General features: G+C 41.1%; 1 protein-coding gene across 1 annotated transcript in view; it reads left to right on the top strand.

Annotated features, from left to right (window-relative positions):
- eif2b3 (eukaryotic translation initiation factor 2B, subunit 3 gamma) overlaps positions 1-21,966 on the top strand; it is an 81,865-nt gene that overhangs the window by 52,964 nt on the left and 6,935 nt on the right. Inside the window, exon 11 of the mRNA XM_078407943.1 lies at positions 12,496-12,599. Coding sequence (XP_078264069.1) covers positions 12,496-12,599 — 104 coding nt within the window. The remainder of the gene's footprint in view (positions 1-12,495; positions 12,600-21,966) is intronic.

Here is a 21,966-nt window from a genome sequence, read left to right on the forward strand (position 1 = left end):
AGATTGAGAAGTTCCAAAATAGCATTATCCAAAATTATTTTCAGTAAAATTGAGCAAGTGAATGTCCCTTTGCAGATGAAAATAAAATATAAAAAATCTATACATCTGAAGAGATGGATGTAATAATTTTCTGCCATATCATATTCTGGCTTTCTTATTCTGTTCTCAATTTCCCTACAGTGTACCTATGTGGCTAGGCAATTATTTGCTAGTTTTGTGAATATTGTGTGTATGTGCGCCCGCCCACGTGTGTGGGTGAGAGTGTGTGAGGTTTGTAGGTTAATTGGCCTCTATAAATTACCCTTAAGTGCGAAGGGAGTGGATGAAAAAGTAGAATAATGTAGAACTAGATGATCGTTGGTCGCCATGAATTGGGTGGACCAAAGTGTTGGTTTCTATGCTGTATCTTTTAATCAATTAATAAAATCCCCTCCAAATTACCTGCCATCCTGACATGAATGTATATTGCCATACCTTTGTTATCCAAAATTCTGGAACTCGTAGTATTAACATTAGCAAATTTGCAGATGATACAAAGCTGGGTGGCAGTGTGAACTGTGAGGAAGATGCTATGACGTTGCAGGGTGACTTGGACAGGTTGTGTGAGTGGGCGGATGCATGGCAGATGCAATTTAATGTGGATAAGTGTGAGGTTATCCACTTTGATGGTAAGAACAGGAAAACAGATTATTATTTGAATGGTGTCAAGTTCGGAAAAGGGGATGTACAACGAGATCTGGGTGTCCTAGTGCATCAGTCACTGAAAGGAAGCATGCACGTACAGCAGGCAGTGAAGAAAGTCAATGGAATGTTGGCCTTCATAACAAGAGGAGTTGAGTATAGGAGCAAAGAGGTCCTTCTGCAGTTGTACAGAGCCCTAGTGAGACTGCACCTGGAGTACTGTGTGCAGTTTTGGTCTCCAAATTTGAGGAAGGATATTCTTGCTTTTGAGGGCGTGCGGAGTAGGTTTACTAGGTTAATTCCCGGAATGGCGGGGCTGTCATATGTTGAAAGACTGGAGCGACTAGGCTTGTATACACTGGAATTTAGAAGGATGAGAGGGGATCTTATTGAAACATATAAGATTATTAAGGGGTTGGACACGTTAGAGGCAGGAAACATATTCCCAATGTTGGGGGAGTCCAGAATCAGGGGCCACAGTTTAAGAATAAGGGGTAGTCCATTTAGAACAGAGATGAGGAAAAACTTTTTCAATCAGAGAGTTGTAAATCTGTGGAATTCTCTGCCTCAGAAGGCAGTGGATGCTAATTATCTGAATGCTTTCAAGAGAGAGCTAGATAGAGCTTTTATGGATAGCGGAGTCAGGGGGTATGGGGAGAAGGCAGGAACAGGGTACTGATTGAGAATGATCAGCCATGATCACATTGAATGGTGGTGCTGGATCGAAGGGCCATATGGCCTACTCCTGCACCTATTGTCTATTGTCTAACACTATTGTCTAGCATTTTTACTTGTCTGACTACAGTGATTCAAGATGTAAACTCTCAACACCATATCAGTAAAATCTGGGGTGGGCAATGAAATCAGCTTCTCCCACATCTCCCAAGAATGCACTTAAAGAGAGGAATCCCAAATTCAATTGGATTGAATGTTGTGAGGAAATTAACAGTTTGCCTATATCAATAAAAAAACACTTCTTATTTGTGGTATCTATCCTGATTTTTATCCGGACGTATCACTCAATAATTTAGAGGAAATGTTTCACTTTTTAAAATTGTTTTCTAAGCTAATGTACGTTGTTCAGACATTGATGTTATTAGTATTTGTTATCCAAACAGTACTTTGCACTGTGAGTGCCAAAACTACACAAATAAGTTTCCTGAAGTTCAGTATCATAATTACATCTTTTGCCCCAGCCCACCCACAGTCATAATTACTGTTTAGAAGGAAGATCAATAAACAATGCGCAACTTTCAGAGTCCTAGATGTCTGCTTAACGATATTCTTAGTAATCTTCGTGGTGGCTGTGTTTGATCATGGAGGTATGCTGTAGCTTTGAACTAGCATGTTTTAAAAAAAAATGCTCAGGTCTGTAATCAATTCAGATTATTTTCATATAAAAGAAAAATTACATTTTGTATGGTTGTAATTAACATGCAGTTTTTAAAAAAATTATGTACTTTTGTTAACTTAAGAGATGTAGATTTAATTTTCATTTCAATAATTTTTATTTTTCTGAAAGTATTTTCACTACTCGAGTGAAAGTTCATAAAAGTTCATAAAAGGTCAATGCTGTCAGTGGCAGTATCTTGTGGCACTGCAGTTGCTCTGAAAAGGATAGACTCAGAATAAATCAATGCGTCCATGAAATTCTGTGAACCATCAGAACCATTCTGTCTAACTTCATCTTTTACTTGACCATTAAGATCAAACAAGGTAATAAACCCTGGTTTGATGAATCATGTATCAAGGCATGGCCAGGAACATTTTAATCTAAAAATGAGGTGCAAAAAATTTGTTGAATCTGCATTATAAAACTACAGGAACATCATGCAGTGGACTGAGGCAAGTATGGTGCAAGTATGGCACGCTGGCGCCAGTGGCCCGGGTTTGATCCTGAGCATGGGTGTGGTCTGCACGAAAGTTGTACATTCCCCCATTGCTTTTCTCCGGGAGCTAATTGGCTTGGTAAAAAAATTGTAGATTGTCCCTGGTGTGTGTATAGGATAGTTAGTGAGCAGGGTTCACTGGTCGGTGCGGACTCAGTGGACCAAAGGGCCTGTTTCCATGCCGTACCTCTAAACTAAAGTAAACTGCGGCCAATTTAAAAGAGTAGGCCGCTGCCATCACCAATTTCAACAGTAAGTGTGTAGAAGAATTAGTGGCAAAGAAGACAATAGGAATGTTCATCCAACATGCATGAACTGTGTGGTTCATTCCCAGGTGAAGTCCAAGTCTGTGGCGTTCAATTCCAACTATCCTGAGCCGTATATGACCTTTACAAAGCCATCGAGGATGCCAAGAGTGAATTCCAGAGCAGGCTAGAGTCCCGGGATAACCACATGGAAACCCGTCGATTATGGCATGGCATGCTTGCTATAACGGGCTGCAAAGTATTCGGGCAGTATCGCTGGCAACATCGCTTTCCTCCCCTAGGAACTAATTGTTGACGATAGCTCCACTTTCAACAGCATAATCCCAACTAAAATTATCTTCAGAACTCCTGAACCTAAAGGTCTCTGCCATTGGATCCTTAACTTCCCGACCATAAACCACATTCAGTGAAGATAGGTGACATAACATCCCCCATGATCGAGAACTTCCAAGTTTCTAGGCGTAGACATCACCAACAATTTGTCCTGGACTAACCACATTGAAGCTACTGCCAAGGAAGCATGCCAGCACCTCTATTTCCTCAGACGACTAAGGAAGTTATACAGCTCAACGGTATGAACATTGAATTCTCCAATTTTAGGTAACTTCTAACATTTACGCTTCTCCCCCTTCCCATTCTCCCCCACCCCGCCTTCTCCACCGCACACCCCTGTGCCCCAGCTGGACTTGCAGCTTTTCCTCTCCTCACCCTCATGCATTCCTTCACCTCACATCACAATTTGCGACTCTTCAATTCATCCGTCTCGTACTTCCTGCATTTATTTCTGGCCTTTGTTCCAACCATCTGCCTATAAAATACGTCCCTTGCCTGTGTTCACCTGCCATTCTTTGTCCTGCCTCTGCTCTCTTCTACCTGAATCTGAAGAAGGGTCCCAACCTGAAAAGCATTCCATCCATGTTCACCAGAGATGCACCACCACTGAGTTACTCCAGCACTTTGTGTCCTTAAAGTGAAGACATCCCAGGGAAAGAGTCAGAAAAGGAAATCATTGAAATTAACATTAAGAAACAATAGTAGCAAACAAATAATGGCACTAAATGGCAAATTCACAGGTTAAGAGCGTTTCTTACCAAAATTTTAGATTTTCTTCAGATTGGAAAATTGAGCATTGCTCTATCATTTAGAAACCTCGCTAGTAATTGATTACAAATTTCCTGAAATAAACACTAAACTTGGTTTACGTTGTTTTAAAACAGCATTAAACTTCCAGCTAGCATCCTGTAAACAGCTCACTCATAAAATGATGAGTAAGAATATCTGTGTATACAGACGCTGTCATTATTTATCCCATCTCTGTCACGGACAGACTGATCAACTCATTGCCGCAGCAGCAACAGTTTAAGAGTTTGTTTTGGCAGTATTGCTCATTGGAAGACTCAGCCATTTAGGTGCCAGCTTCTGATATGAGATCACAAATGATTGACCTCTGAATAGTGGACCACCAAGTGAGTTAAATAGGCAAAAAACTCTTAATTACTACTAGTATATGCTCCCTTGCCTTCCATGTAAACAAACAATTCTAGCAGAACACTGACATTACATTACAGACCATCACATTACACATGCCCCGCTCCTTCACACTGAAGGCTTATCATCTACTCATTATTTATCTTCTAGGTTCTTGTTGAAGAGCAAAGAAAAAAATAACAATTTTTCAAGTTTTAAGAACAAACATCTTGAATATTTTAAATATATGTCGCTTTTTAAAACAATCTGTTTAAATAAAAGAAAAATCCAGTGACTACACTATTTAAAAACAGGTGATTTGGGCCAAGTCAAATAAATTTAATCTGATTAAATTAAATCTGAAATGTTAGACCATTCCAGATAGGGTTTTAAAAGTAAACTTCAAAATACAGCTTCCTCAAGAATCAAGTGGGCATCTAAATTATGAGGATGTTAAAAGCCCTTGGTTCAATTCCAGGTCAACATTAGTTTTGTTGCATCTGTGGCACTTTAGTTGTGTTCGATACTCCTAATAAACACAACATGATTCTTTTTTGTGATTCCTATCTGTTCAATCCTCATTGGAGTTTTCTGCAGGACATTAACCAAGAATAGTATGAATTCCTGATGGAACAGCCCCATTGCTGAATTATCACTTTAATGCTCTACGGTTCAATTCATATTAGAGCTACTTGAACGAGTTTTCGGAGGACACAAATCTATGGAGTTTTATGCCAGTGAGGGCCAATGTTTCGCTGCAGGATCGGAGAAAATAGGAACTTTTAATAACATCATAAAAATAAAAGACTGTAATTCCCGCTCCCCAGAGCCCTGCCATTTACTGTGAGGGTCCTGCCCTGTCCTAAAGTGCAACAACTCTCATTTATCTGCATTAAACTCTTGGTCATCTCTTTAAAAAAAACACAATCAAATTTGTGAGACATAATTTCCATGCATAAAGCCATACTGACTATCCCTAATTAGTTCATGTCCTTTCAAATGCAAGTTTATCATGTGGGGACCTAATAGACAATAGGTGCAGGAGTAGGCCATTCGGCCCTTCTAGCCAGCACCGCCATTCAATGTGATCACGGCCATCATTCACAATCAGTACCCCGTTCCTGCCCTCTCCCCATACCCCCTGACTCCGCTATCATTAAGAGCTCTATCTAACTCTTGAAAGCATCCAGAAAATCGGCCCCCACTGCCTTCTGAGGCAGAGAATTCCACAGATTTACAACTATCTGAGTGAAAAAGCTTTTCCCTATCTCTGTTCTAAATGGCCTACTTAATATTCTTAAACTGTGGCCCCTGGTTCTGGACACCCCCAACATTGGGAACATGTTTCCTGCCTCTAGCGTGTCCAATCCCTTAATAATCTTATATGTTTCAATAAGATCCCTTCTCATCCTTCTAAATTCCAGTGTATACAAGCCTAGTCGCTCCAGTCTTTTAACATACGACAATCCCGCCATTCCGGGAATTAACCTCGTGAACCTACGCTGCACTCCCTCAATAGCAAGAATGTCCTTCCTCAAATTTGGAGACCAAAACTGCACACAATACTCCAGGTGTGGTCTCACTAGTGCCCTGTACTACTGCAGAAGGACCTCTTTGCTCCTATACTCAACTCCTCTTGTCATAAAGGCCAGCATGCCATTAGCTTTCTTCACTGCCTGCTGTACCCCTTCAATAATCATGTATGGCTCACCAGCCAGTAATTCCCAGGTTTACCCTTGCAGCCATTCATAAATAGAGGCATAACATTTCCCAGCTCTAGACTTTCAGTAGTTCACCTGCTGTTGTTCATGCTGCAAATATCTCTGCCAGGGTCACACAATTCGTTCCTTAGCGTCCCACTATGTCTTAGGACACACTTGATTGAGCCACAGGGATTTATTTATCTTAATGCATTTTAAGACTTCCAGCTTCTGTAGTGTGGACTTTTTTCATGCAGCTGCTCTTTACATTCCCAAGTCCCGTAGCATTTGTGTCTTTCTCCACAGTGAAGACAAACAAGAAATATTTGTTTTGGACCTCGCCTTTCTCCTGTGGCTCCATACATAGATGACCTTATTGATCTATATGGGGTCCTATACTCTCCCTCATTGTTCTTTTGCCCTTAACATCCTTGAAGGATTTCTCTCAACTCTCCTTTAGCTTATCTGCTAAGGCTTTCTCATGTCCTCTATTTTTGCCCTCCTGATTTTCCTCTTGGATACCTTTATAATCCCTCTTTTCCTCAAGGGATATTGTTGTTCCCAGCTGCCCATACCCGACATATGTCTCCAGAGACCTAATATCTCATCATCCAGTGCTCCCTACTCCAGACAACCTTGCCTTGTGCGGTAAGATGTGTTCCATCGCCCTACATACCCAATTCCTTCCATCCAGCAGATTAACTGTCCTCTCTTCTTGTTGGACAGCCTTCCGCTTAAAGAGACCACAATAAGTTATCTGGCTGCCTTTCCCATCTTTATCCTGACAGCATGGTGTAAACAGAATAAAATCAGAAAATGCTGGAAAAACAGTGTCTTGGATCCAAAGCATTGATCCTCCTGATGCTGTCTGACTTGCTGAGTTTTTCTAGAATGTTCTGTTTTTATTTCACATTTCTCGTATCTACAGGATTTTTTAAAAATCCTTTAATGTTGAATATGATCATATTGCACCTAACCATTCTGCACAAGGGGTAATTACTGTATAAACAAACTATCATTATACTCCTCATCTTTGTGTTCAGCTAACCACTAAATTTAAAAAAACTCTTGCCAGCTTTAATGAGCAAACCTAAAACTTACCTGCCAGCTGTCTTGGATTGTTTATGACTTCATGCTTAAATGACAAAGTGATAAAGTCAGGAAGAGGTTCCCCTTCCCTGACTAATAGATGGTAGGTGAAATTTATGGAAAATGCGAAATAATACAGTAGAGACAAAGAAAATTAAACCATGCAGGATTGGAAATGTACCATTTAGATGGTTAATGGGAAAGCGTGACTAATTATGGAATTATAAAAATATTACAACACAAGATAAAACCCCCAAATCCTCTGTTGGCACCAAGGTAACCAATCCCAGCCCATTCATTCCTCCATTCTAATACTATAAACCCTTCGTGTCTAATCAGTTTCTCTCTTAAAAACCCAAGTTATAATGGTGGTGGAAATTGAATCAATCATCGGCGTCCAGATCTACCTATCCCCTGGTTTTTTTTAAAATCCCCATTCTCCATGGGTCCTTTGTGCAAAATTTTAAATATTTGCCTTAGAGCAATCTGGTAATGGGAACAGCTTTCCTCAATCCTATCAAAACTAGCCATTGTCCTGTGTGCCTCGATTAAGTCACCTCTCGCCTTTGTTCCTAGGAAAACAACCACAGCTTCTTCTCTCTTGGAAAGCTCTTTCAAACAGCTAGGGTATGCATGATGTGCTGAGAAAAACCTCCTACTTTGCTTATTGTTCTGTCAACTGCTGTGTTGTGTCCACGGGCTGAACTATTTAGTGTCCTATAAACCACAATAACATTTATTTATGGTAATCACTGAAGCAATAACCCTTTACTACCCGAAGGTATTTATTCACAAAATGCTGGAGTAACTCAGCAGCTCAGGCAGCATCTCAGGATAGAAGGAATGGGTGACGTTTCGGGTCGAGACCCTTCTTCAGTCTGAAGAAGGGTCTCGACCCGAAACATCACCCATTCCTTCTCTCCTGAGATGCTGCCTGACCTGCTGAGTTACTCCAGCATTTTGTGAATAAATACCTTCGATTTGTACCAGCATCTGCAGTTATTTTCTTATACTACCCTTTACTACCCAATCATCAGTTTTGTGAGGACAATACAGTCTTAAACGATTAAACAATGTCTTGATGGCGAGGACAATTGCTTCCATTCCACCTTTCGAATATGGGTTTTTATATCCATACCTAGAGTCATACAGTGTGGAAACAGGCCTTTCGGCCCAACTTGCCCACACTGACCAACATGTCCCATAAACACTAGTCCCACTTGCCTGCGTTTGGCCCACATCCCTCTAAACTTGTCCTATGCATGCACCTGTCTAAATGCTTCTTAAATGTTGCAATAGTCCCTGCCTCAACTTCCACCTGTGGCAACTCGTTCCATAAACCCACCACGCATTCTGTGAAAAAGTTAACCCTTAGATTCCCCCTGCTCCTTAAACCTATGCCCTCTGGTTCTCGATTCCCTGACTCTGGGCAAGAGACACTGTGCGTCCTCCCAATCTATGCCTCTCATGATTTTATACTCCTCTATAAGATCACCTAAACCAATATTTTAAAGCATTCTGGAGGTGAGAGTATTTGGTGGAATCCAGAAGGCACAATTGTAAATGGGTCACTGGTTAATGCTCCTCAACATCATTGTCAGCAGTATCTTCATCACTAATATGCTGTATATTATCACACTGTTGGGTGATAATACGTTGTTGCTTTTGCTCTGGGTTTTTTAAATAATGGATGTGCCATGCTTGATTAATTCAAGACTCCGAGTGTTTATTTGTCATATGCTCCGGATATGAATTGGAACAATTAAATTCTTTCTTGCTGCATCTTCGCAGGCACATTAGATGCAACAATGAATTTAACCGTGTCACATTATCTTGTGACAATTGGAAGTACGTCCAGTTTTGGAATACTGGTTTTCATACAGGAACTAAAGGTTTCTGATCTCCATATTCATTGTTCATTACATTCGAGAAGCATTTATGTGTAATTTATATATGATTTATGTATAATTTGTGTGGTGGTGTGTTTGTCTGGGTCTATGTGCCTGTGATGCTGCTGTAAGCAAGATTTTCATTGTACCTGAACCTCACCGTACTTGTGCATATGCCAATAAATTCTATTTGATTCACAGAAGCATACAGCATGGAAACAGACCCTTTGGTCCATCCTGTCCATGGCAACCAAGATGCCTATCTACGCTAGCACCTTTTGACACTGTTTGACCCACACCCTCTAAACCTTTCTGTTCAATGTACCTCTCCAAATGTCCTTTAAATGTTGTAATTGTAGCTACCTCTATCATTTCCTCTGGCAGCTAGTTCCCAACATGTAATATCATTCATGCGAAGAGGCTGCCCCTCTGGTTCCCATTATATGTTTCACCTCTCACCTTAAACCAATGCCCTCTAATTCTTGATGCCCCAAGGAAAAAAACTGTCCATTCACTACCTATGCCCGTCATGAATTTATGCACCTATGTAACATTACCCCTCGGTCTCCTACGCTCAAAGGAGAAAAGTCCTAGCCTGTCCAACCACTCTCTTTAACTCGAATTCTGCATCATCCTCGTAAATCTTTTCTGCACTCTTCCAGTTTAATGGCATTTTTCCTACAGCTGTATAACCAAAATGGAACACAAGATTCCAAGTGCAGCCTCGCAAATGTCTTGTTACACCTGCAACACAACGTCCTAACTGCTAGGCTCACTGCCCTTATACAATGAAGGCCAACTTGCCAAAAGCAGCCTTCACCACCCTGTCCACCCGTGGCACCATTTTCAGAGAACTGCACTGGAACTCTGTTCTACAACACTCCTCGTGGCCCTCTGTGAGAGTCTTACCTTGGTTTGACTTCCCAAAAAGCTACACCTCGTACTTATTTGAATTAAACTACATTTGCCATTCCTTGGCCCACATACCCAGCTGGCCAAGATCCTGTCGTAAATCTCGGTAATCTGCACTGTCTTAACTTGACATTCAGATGTTCATTGATTTTTTAAATTATTCACTTTAAAAAAAAAAAATCTGGGTTCAACTGCCAAGGCATCAAAGGTTCCAGGGAGATGACAGGAGAATGGGTTTGAGAAGGAAAAATAGATCAACCATGATAAATGGTGGAGCAGACTCAATGGATCGAATGGCCTAATTCTGCTCCTATGTCTTATGGTCTATGGCTAATATTTATTACCCAACCATATTTGTAGAGAGGTTGGTGGTAAGTTGCAACCTTGAACTACTGCAGTTCTTCTGGTAAACATACTACACTGAGCAGTGGGATAGGAAGTTCCAGAATTTAGATCCTTCAACAAAGATGTACAAGCAATAAATTTCCATATCGGAGACATGTGCGTTTTAGAAGGGAGCTGGAAGTGCAGGTGTTTCCGTGTGTCTAATGTAGTGGAGGTATTAGGTTTGGGAGGCGGTTTAAGAGTAGCTGCCAAATAAGAAATTAAGGCTGATGGTGAATTATATCAAATGACTTCCCTTTATCCTCATAGACATTGCTTTTATCAGTGCTCCTGGATCTGCTTTTAGTTAAATGCCGCCTTGAGCCACTCGCACATTTCTTCTGGATCTTGTTTGAAGATGTGGCACCTAGGCTGGACAAGGCAGCCAATCTCAACCTCATCGGGACTTCCACGGCCAACCGGTGGGTTGAATTTGCAACCTGCGGCTGGGGCTTTGGAACTCCAGCCCAGCTGGAGCCAGCACATCTATCCCCATAGCCGACTTCCTTGGCCAGCTGGATAAACCAGCAAAGCTCTGGAACCAAGAGTACCAGAAAATCAGTGGTGGAACTGTAATGAGTAAATGTTAAATTTAAGTGCAAGATTATGTAACTAAATTAATTAAGACAGGGTTAAAATATAAAACACAGCAGAAAAGCTAATTACCACCTTTTTGGGCTGATTATCAATTAATGTTTGAATTTACTTCAAAAAATTGTTAGTATACAGTGACATATTCACATTATTTTCTAATGTCTGTTTTTACTTTGAAATCCACTAAAAGAGGCTTGAAACCGATAATTTTGGGTGTAAATTTCCCCCCCAAAATCCCGTTTTTTGACCCCCGTTGTACGCCTCGTGTATGCGCTAGGCTCTTTTCCTCTTTTTTACCTCACTCACATACCTGTTGGTCTTACTGATGTTGAGAGCAAGGTTGGTGTGCTGGCACCCATTTTAACTCGTGCCTAATTTCACAAAAGCCAACCTTAATCTCATTATGAAAGACTCACCCTTTTTGGATTGTGGTAGCATGGTTGCTTCATAAAGGAGCATTACGATTTTAGACGAACGTAATGGGGAAATGGTGGCACTCCCTACTTTAAATAGTTTAAAGATGTACCCAACTCTACATTTTATATCTATATATACACGATAAAATACTTGGTATGGAAGCAATTACTTTAAATTAAGGTTTGTTAAGGATTTTATTAAGCTCATTTAGTGCCATATGTGCATTTTATTCATAGACTATGACACATATATGACAGTTTATAGATTAGTCAATGGAAGGAAATTAATTCAATAGAATAATGACAATATATTATTATACTTTTTTTAAATGAGTCATTCGTGATAGATACAATAATCAAAAAATACAGCCAGTACTCAGCAAATCGGACAGAATCTGTAATGAAAGTACAAAGTATGTGTATTTCTGGCTGGATTCTTCAATTTTGAGTAAATGTTCAATGAAAATATGATAGCTGAAATAGAAACTTAAACCATTATGAAAGAGAAAAATAATGATTCATTTTGGATAGGGACTGACTGAAGCTGCTGGATGTAAAATATCTTTATTCAACACAACAAGCAGGCATTCTGGAGAATCTATTCCGTGAAGAACCTCTGGACTTAAACTCTTTCTGAACTTAAATGCATGCTGAGGTTTTATATTTGTTTTTGACAATGATAACAGCAAGTGATTAAATGCAGTTTCAAAACTCGCAAATCCTGTTTACTGCAATGTTCTGTGATTAGACATAATGGCTGTAGAAATAGCATATTTATAATGGAAGCACATCTCAACTGACAGCAGAACCTCTGCATATTGAAACACCTTTGTTGGAAATCCAGACACCCAAACCAGCCTTTTACCTCTGCACTGAGAGATGGCTCTCTGCAGACAATGCTGTATATTCATGCAGCTATCCTTGTAGATTGAAGACTGTATCTCATTTGTATTAACGTGCTGCTACCCCATTCCCTAACTCCTGAAAGATATCCCATGCCTAACAACTCCTAACAAGGACACAATCCAAACTGAGGGTGCATGAAAATGGCAGGATTCTTTCTGCCAGTTTAAAGCATCTGTTTCTCTTATTGTGCCTTGGTCAGCACTTTTCCAAATGGTTTAATATGGAAAACACAGTATATTGGATTGCAATTGTATGCAAATGTACAAAAGTGAAAATTGATGGCAATGTGTTATATTTTCCAGGTGCTGCATACAAGGCAGTGTTATTTGCAGTAAAGCAGTCATTGAGAAAGGGGCCGATCTCAAGGATTGTCTCTTGGGAAGTGGACAGCGTGTTGAAGCTAAGTGTAAGAAATTTTATTAATATTCACTAATTACTTCTGAGTAGAAAATGTATAGAATTACATTGATGAAGCATTAACTGAAAACCCATTGTTGATGTATTTAAATTATTTTTCACCACTCTGCCATTCCCTGAACAAAGCAACAACCCGATGATGCATTTCCTAGCTCCCCCAATGCTCCAATGAACTAGCTGCAAGGATTGCACAGTTGTGGTTTCATAATCTTCATTTGTAGTCGCATTATAACTCATTATGTAACTATCGTAGCGTTATACCATTATAACTCATTATGGCACACAGACCTCTCTTTTGCGCGTGTTTCCTTAAAATTCTACGTTCTACTTCCATTTAGGTTTTTGTGGTATTGTTTTGTTCTTGAGTTAAAGCAGTCATTAACTGTTGCGATCAAGTTACTGTAATCCATAATTTAAGGTAGACAAAATGCTGGAGTAACCCAGCGGGTCAGGCAGCATCTGAGGAGAGAAGGGATGGGTGACGTTTTGGGACGAGACCCTTCTTCAGACTGAACGTTTCGGGTCGAAACCCTTCTTCAGACTGATTTAATTCATCCATAATTTGAGTTTGTTTTTATTAATTAATAATTTGAGTGTTAATCTGGAAATTAAAATACCATGTAGAATGGACCCCCTATGAAATATGCAGTGTTGGCATTTGCAATATTTTTAATTTCAAATGGCCTTGCTCAGATTTGTCATCTATACAAATAGATTCGACATATATGAACACTTGTTACCTAGCAGCTGTCTGGGCTGCCTTTTAATCAGGTTTTAAACTAATATTAATGTGGTGAGGCTTGACTTGCTCATCTTGCTTACAAGCATGGAACCTGTCTGCAGTGTCCACGCACTGTCTTTATTGAACTCAGATACTTGCCAATTTGTTTCTTTCATGTCAATTAAATACCAAAAATACATGTTTTAATGATGCATTCTATCCCAGATTTAGTTGGCAGAAAATGGGATTTGTCATTCTACCAATTGCCAAATATATATACACGCAATTCATTGTTTAATAGTACAACAAAAATATTGACTCTTTTACTATATATTTATATGAAGTATATTATTGGTGCAAATGGCACAAACACTGTTTCCTTTAATTGAAAAATGTTGCAATTATTATACAAATAATTATAATTCAGGATCAATATTTAGAGCTGGATTGTTACAAACATAATTTTTGAGTTAAACATTGCAGTATAACCAAAGGCTTTCGGGAAATTTAACTTTTCACGCAACAATTAAACATTTGTTTTACAGTACATATATTTGACAGCTGGCAGAATGAGCACTAGCACTTTTTCTTAGCGGTCCTGGAAGACAAACTTTTCTTTTTCGTGTGCGTCTTGTTCGTGGTTTCTCTGCATAGTACTCCAAAGAGAAAGAGAATGTCTCTACTCTGGGAAACGAACCAGAAATTTTAGCAGGTGAAATTCCCTGGTCATTAAGGTGTGTGTTCAAAGAATTGTTTGTGAAAACCTTATTAAAATGTTAGAGAATGATTTGAAGCCGATGCAAATGACACACTTGCTGGCTGAGGGGTCACCGGAGAAAAGAATTGTCAAGCCCCAGATCATTCCCCAGATCAATTTGGCTGACTGTGGTTTTCAGTCTAAGATACTGAGAAAGATGAGTAATCCTAGATCAATTTGCCGACATGTACAAGTTCTATGGAATTTGTACAGACCCCCGAAACTAACCTAACCAGAAAACCTTGACCAACCTCGTACACTGACGCCATATTAATCGTTTCCCTTCTCTCGGTATGTTATGGCCCAGCATAACTGAAACTCCAACAAAACCACAGAATATTTTCACGCTTTGAGTAGCATACTCTTTGCTTTTTGGGGAGGGATTGAAAGAGAAAAGAAACCTTGTAGTCTGTAGAAAAATAAACGACTGTCATGACTGGAACTGAAAATGTGGCTGTAAAATTACCATGATCATTGGTTCTGCAGTCTGGTATTGACTGTGAGTGGCATACATCATTCAGAAGCCGAAATATTAATTTATTAATTTCTCTTCAGGACAGCATATTTCCTATTAAAATGGGAGCATTATTATCTCAAGAAATTGTCCACTATTTAAACAGAATATTTTCATGTAGCTTGCACATTAGGGCCCAAACATCTAAAGCTTTAATGTAATCGGGTGGAAATCTAAAAATAACAATAGGCAGGCTTTGTGCTATAGTTGGATTTCAGAGCAAGACAAGGTGAGAGGACAGAAACTCCAAGTTACATGTTGCTTTTGCACACTTCTAGGTCTGAAGGAAAGTCTTTGGGGTCTTGCTGTTCTCTTAGTAGTTTCCCAATTGGAGATCACAAGCTAGAAATAGTAGAAAGGATAATAAAACTGATTAGTATTTTGTGTTATTAGTTACGGTTTTGATGACAAAAATGCATGCAGATTAATATTTTGGGGCCGTAGCATTTTTAATGGGAATTCCCGTTGACACTCAATCAGATTATTGAGCGAGGCAAGAGAGGGAATTGCTGGGTCCTGCAGGGCCAGAGATCTTTGTATTGTGGTTAGCTACGGGTGAAGTCCCAGAGGACTGGAAAATAGTCAACATAGTTCCTCTGTTTAAGGAAGCCACTGGAGACAACCCAAAACTTATAGGATGGTGAGCATTACATCAGTGGTAGGCAAATTACTGGAGACGAATCTTAGGGACAGGATCTACTTGCACCAGAAAAAGCAGAGACTTGGAGACACGAGACTGCAGATGCTGCAATCATGAACCAAGAAAATAAACTGCTGGAGGAACTTTGGGTCAGTCAGCAATTTTCAGGAAAGCAATGGACATCTGACATTTTGGGTCAGGAGCCTTCTTCAAGTATAGACTTGTCAGGGAAAGTCAGCATTGCACGGAGGGCGAAGATCATGTATTACAAACTTGATGGAGCATTTTAAGGAAGAGACAAAGATGATTGATGCGGGTTGGGCAGTAAAGCTTTTGATAAGATCCCTCATGGCACTCTGATTCTAAAAATTAAAGTACATCATGAGCACTGGTGTAGAGAGGGATTTTGGGGTGCAAGTCCATAGCTCCCTGAAAGTGGCAATACAAGTAATGGCATGGTAAAGAAGTTGCACGGCATGCTTACCTTCATCCATCAGCGTGTGGAGTATAAATACCAGGACGTTATGTTGCAGCTATATATAACTCCGGTGAAGCCACATTTGGAGTATCGTGTGTAGTTCCAGTTACCGCATTATGGGAAAGATGTGGAGGCATTGGAGAGGGTGCAGAAGAGGTTGAACAAAATGTTCCTGGATTAGAGTGCAAGGAGAAATTGTGCACACTTGGATTATCTCCTCTGGAACGCCGGAGGCTGAGAGGCGACTTGAGAGAAATGTATAAAATCATGAGAAGTATTGACAGGGTAGATAGGTAGTCTTTTTCCCCAGGGTGGAAATGTCAAATACATGACAGCATAGGTTTAAGATGAGAGGGGGAAAGTGGCAAGCTATTTTTTTACACAGCGGTTCCAAAGACATACACGTTTGTAGGTTAATTGGCATCTGTAAATTGACCCTAGTGTGTAGGGTAGCACGAGTGAATGCGTGATAGCTGGTCGATGCGGACTCGGTGGGCTGAAGAGCCCGTATCAGCGCTGTATCTCTTAACTAAACTAAACAAAGAGTGGTGGGTGGGTGGCTGGAATGTGCTGCCAGGGGAAGTGGTGGATAGCATTGTTTAATATGCTTTTAGCCAGACACATCAACAGATGGGGGAATGGAGGGATATAGACCACATGCAGGCAGATGTGCAGATTACATTTGCTTCATGCTCAGCACAGACATCGTGGGTGAAACATAGAAACATAGACATAGAAAATAGGTGCAGGAGTAGGCCATTCGGCCCTTCGAGCCTGCACCGCCATTCAATATGATCATGGCTGATCATTCAGCTCAGTAGCCTGTACCTGCCTTCTCTCCATACCCCCTGATCCCTCTAGCAAAAAGGGCCACATCTAACTCCCTCTTAAATATAGCCAATGAACTGGCCTCAACTACCTTCTGTGGCAGAGAATTCCACAGACTCACCACTCTCTGTGTGAAGAAATGTTTTCTCATCTCGGTCCTAAAAGACTTCCCCCTTATCCTTAAGCTGTGACCCCTGGTTCTGGACTCCCCCAACATCGGGAACAATCTTCCCGCATCTAGCCTCTCCAACCCCTTAAGAATTTTATATGTTTCTATAAGATCCCCCCTCAGTCTTCTAAATTCCAGCGAGTACAAGCCCAGTCTATCTAGTCTTTCCTCATATGTAAGTCCTGCCATCCCAGGGATCAATCTGGTGAACCTTCTCTGTACTCCCTCTAAGGCAAGAACGTCTTTCCTCAGGTTAGGAGACCAAAACTGCACACAATACTCCAGGTGCGGTCTCACCAAGGCCCTGTACAACTGCAGCAGAACCTCCCTGCTCCTAAACTCAAATCCTCTTGCTATGAATGCCAACATACCATTCGCTTTCTTCACTGCATGCTGCACCTGCAGCAGGGCCTGCTGTGTTCTAACCACCTGAGTAAATCCTTGGAGGTGAAAATCAATAAAACTGCAGATGCTAGGAATCTAAAATAGAAACAGAAAATGTTGGAAATAATCAGCAGCTCAATCAGCATCTGTGGGGAGAGAAACTGGGTTAATGTTTCAGGTTGAAGGTTATTTGACCAGGTAACCTTGTGTTCACCTTATGCTCAAGGTCACCCTGCTTTTACTCTCAGAAGCATTCCCTCCCCTTCCCCTCCTGCAACGTAACAAGCTTCTTTTGTCTACTTTGCAGTTGTGATTAAGAGTATTCGGCCTGAAACCAATAGTTTCTCTTCACATGATGCACACTGGCCTGCTGACTGTTTCCAGCATTTTCTACTTATAAGTTAAAGCTTAGAGGAATTGTTTCCTAGAGATGAAAATCAGTTTTCAAGGAGTATAGATAGAAACATAGAAAATCATTCTAGAAGAAGATCATTCCCTTTAATGTCCATTTGAGCTATTCGAATCTCCTTTGGACCACATTATTTGGCTCTTAATAAGGATCATAAGGATCAGAATAGGCTTCAGGAATGATTACAGTTAGCTGCAGAAATTTCTCCTGCATCCTTGTAATGTGCTATATGTGCCACCACATAGACACGCATGCAAGCACGTGCGCACACACACACACACACACACGCAACAGGTCCTTTGGACAACAAGACTACACTGTCAAGTACCATTTTGCACAATTTCTGCAGGAATCCATTATTTTATTCTTTCCACGTTTTCTGCAACTCCAGCCAGATTAATAATTACAGGAAGGACTGCAGTTGGAGGAGTTAGGACAACAGGAGGTTGACTGGGGTGAAAGAAGTAGCGCAAGATGGATCAACTAGCTTTACAGACAGAAACATCATGCATCAGTTGATAGCCCATGAACTCTGCTGATCTGCCCATTCCATTACCCTGAAAGGTTGCACAAAATTACTCGACATTAGCTGTCCGAGTTGTCTCTTTGCTTGTATTTATATATTTCCTTATTAGAGGCAAGCTGGTCGTTTCAGCTCACTGAGTCTTGCCACCTCAGAGGAAGCCCAGTCCTTATATTTTTCCCCTGTAAACTCCCCACATTCCTATTAGACAGAGAAAACCCACAAGAAGAAAACTGCGCCAAGACATCACCAGAGGTCAGTATCAAACCTGGGTCACTGGAGCTGTGAGGCAGCAGCTCTACAAGCTGTGCCACTGTGCTGAAATACTTAATTAGCCCTTACAAGAGCATTAAAGCCATGCAGTATGAATGATATACGGATAATGCTGTCTTGGAAGTTGCTATGACTTTCAATCGAATGGCAATTGCAATAATAAGCGTACATTCATTTCTAAGCCAAACACCTGCCTTTCGTGTTTTAATCATTCAAATACCACTGCTAACTGCTTCTCCCAATTTCTTGAACAAAATTTCTCAAGATCTGCTATTGTTCATAGTATATGTAGAGTTGAAGTTTGAGGCAACCCGTACGCATTTGTATATTACAGTGGATGTTTTTTGAAGAAAGGATTAGGGGCAGGCTGATTCGCTTTGAGCAAAAACAGCATTTATTGCTCTCTGTGTCATATATGGTATTGTGCTGCAATGGCAACCTTTTCATCTTTATATCTATGGTGAGGTTCTTGAACCAACAACCTTCTGATTCAGAAGTGCGAGTGCCTCTACACGAGCCAAAATGAATACTGGTCAGCCTTTAGACATTAGAAATAGACTTTAGAGATACAGTTCGGAAACAGACCCTTCGACCCACCGAGTCCGTGCTGACCACCCCTTACACTGGCACTATCCTACACACTAGGGACAATCTACAATTTACAGAAGCCAATTAACCGACAAACCTGTGCGCCTTTGGAATGTGGGAGGAAACTGGAGCACCCGGAGAAAACCCACATGATCACAGGGAGAAGGTACAAACACCATACTGACAACAGCCGTAGTCAGGATGGAGCCCAGGTCTCTGGCGCTAAGGCAGCAACTCTACTGCTGCACCACTGTGCCGCCCGTTTGCAGCCAATCAATGATTTTTTCAACATGGAAGCTATCTTTTACAGTGTCCTTTCCCCAGGTTAGAACAAGTAATGAGCCATAGATGAATTTAGCGTAGAGATACAGCATGGCCACAAGCCCTTCGGCTCACCGAATCCATCCCGACCATCGCTCGCCCGTTCACACTAAATCTATATTATTCTATTCTCTCATCTGCTCCCCACACAGTAGGGGCAATTTTATGGAGGTCAATTAACCTGCAAACCCATACGTCTTTGAGATGTTTGCAGCAGGATCTTGATCGATTGGCCAGGTAGGCTTGGAATTTAGTACAGAGAAATGTGAGGTGTTGCATTTTGGGAAGTCTAACATGGACAGGACCTACACAGTGAATGGTAGCGCTCTGGGGAGTGTTGCAGAGCAGAGGTTATCTAGGGGTGCAGGTGTGTGGTTCCTTGAAGGTCGAGTTGCAGGTAGATAAGGTGGTCAAAAAGGCTTTTGGTACATTGTCCTTCATCAGTCAGAGTATTGAGTATAGATGTTGGAAGATCATGTTGCAGTTGTATAAAACATTGATGAGACCCCATTTAGAGTATGTGTTTAGTTATGGGAAAGATGTTGTCAGCTGGAAAGGGTAGAGAAAAGATTTCACAAGTTAAAGGAGTGGAATTAGGCCATCGGCCCATCGAGTCTACTCCGCCATCCAATCATGGCTGATCTCTGCCATCTAATCCCATTTTCCTGCCTTCTCCCCATAACCCTTGACACCCGTTCTAATCAAGAACTTGTCTATCTCTACCTTAAAAATATCCACTGACGGCATCCATAGCCCTCTGTGGCAATGAGTTCCACAGATTACCTAACTAAAGAAGTTCCTCCTCACCTTTTTTAAAAGAGCGTCCTTTAATTCTGAGGCTATGACCTGTGGTCCTAGACTCTCCCACCAGTGGAAATGTCCTTTCCTCATCCACTCTATCTATGCCTTTCATTATTCTGTAAGTTTCAATGCAAGTTCAAAGTTCCCACCTCAACCTTCTAAACTCCAGTGAGTAGAGGCCGTGCTCTCAAACGCTTATCATATGTTAACCCACTCATTCCTGGAATCATTCTGGTAAACCTCCTCTCCAGAGCCAGCACATCCTTCCTCAGATATGGGGCCCAGATCTGTTCACAGTACTCCATATGTGGCCTGACCGGCCGGCGCCTTATAGAGCCTCAGCACTACATCTCTGTTTTTGTATTCCAGTCCTGTATCAAATAAATGCTAGCATTAATTTGCCTTCCTTACTTCCGATTTACAAGGATGTTGCCAGGACTAGAGGGTCTGAACTAAAGGGAGAGGTTGAGGAGGCTGGGACTTTATTCCCTTGCACACAGGAGAATGATGGGGGGATCTTATAGAGGTGTATAAAATTGTGAGGAATAGATTGGGTAGATGCACAGAGTCTCTTGCCCAGAGTAGGTGAATCAAGGACCAGAGGATATAGGTTTAAGGTGAAGGGGAAAAGATTTAATAGGATTCTGAGGGGTAACTTTTTCACACAAAAGATGGTGGGTGTATGGAACAAGCTGCCAGAGGAGGTAGTTGAGGCTGGGACTATCCCAATGTTTAAGAAGCAGTTAAACAGGTATATGGATAGGACAGGTTTGGAGGGATGTGGACCAAACGTAGGCAGGTGGGACATGTTGGCTGGTGTGGGCAAGTTGTGCCAAAAGGCCTGTTTCCACACTGTATCATTCTATGACTCTATGTGGGGGGAAACCGGAGCACCCAGAGGAAACCCACGCGACCACGGGGTGAATGTGCAAACTCCAAAGAGGCATCCCCTGAGGTTAGGTGTGAACCCGGGTCTCAAGAGTCGAGTGTTTTATTGTCATATCTCCCAGATAGAACAATGAAATTCTTACTTGCAGCAGCACAAAGAATATGTAAACAATGTACACTGTAAACAATTATAATAAAGGAGACAGAAACAAAAAAATAAAGTTCAGTGTGTGTGTGTGTATATACAGATACTCACAAATACACATACGTACACACAAAAAAAATAATAGCGCAATAATAGTCGATGTAGTTCAGAGCTTATTTGAGGTTGTAGTGTTTAGTAGCCGAATGGCTGTGGGGAAGAAGCTGTTCCTGAACTTGGGCATTACAGTTTTCAGGCTCCTGTATCTTCTTCTCGATGGCAGGGGTGAAATGAGCGTGTGGCCAGGGTGGTGTGGGTCTCTGTTTATACTGGCTGAATTTTTGAGGCAACGTTTCTGGTAAATCCCTTTGGTTGGTAAATCCCACCATCTCTGACGCTGTGAGGCAGTAACTCTGCCAGCAGTGTCACTGTGCTGCTTCGTGGGGTCAATATTGGTAAAAATGAATTGCTGGGTTATTTTCCTTAATCTGAACAGCATCCATCTCAAAATCAGCATCAGAGAAACTGATTCCGTGGTTATTTTGAAAAGTAGCAACTAACTTAGTGTGAACTGAGTATATACATTTTTGAATGACTTTGCCAACTGTGTTCAAATATTAAATGTAATTGATTTGGCTGTGCTCCATCTTGCATTGATCTTTATTCTCAACTTTAGGAAAAGGAGAGAAATCGGAGAGAAGAGATACCAGGTTGCAATGGGTGGAAATAAAAAAGTGTCTCTTTCTCTCTCTCATTCTTGACCATTATAAAATCATCACGTTTAAAGTCTCAAAGTTTTGTGGTGAATAAGGTAGGTTTAGAGGGTCGTGGGCCAAGCACTCGCAAAGCAGATAGGACTAGTGTAGATAGGGCATATTGGTCGGCGTGGGCAAGTTGGGCTGAAGGGCTTATTTCAATGC

This window comes from Rhinoraja longicauda, chromosome 11 (genome assembly GCF_053455715.1).
Source record: "Rhinoraja longicauda isolate Sanriku21f chromosome 11, sRhiLon1.1, whole genome shotgun sequence".
NCBI lineage: Eukaryota > Metazoa > Chordata > Chondrichthyes > Rajiformes > Arhynchobatidae > Rhinoraja > Rhinoraja longicauda.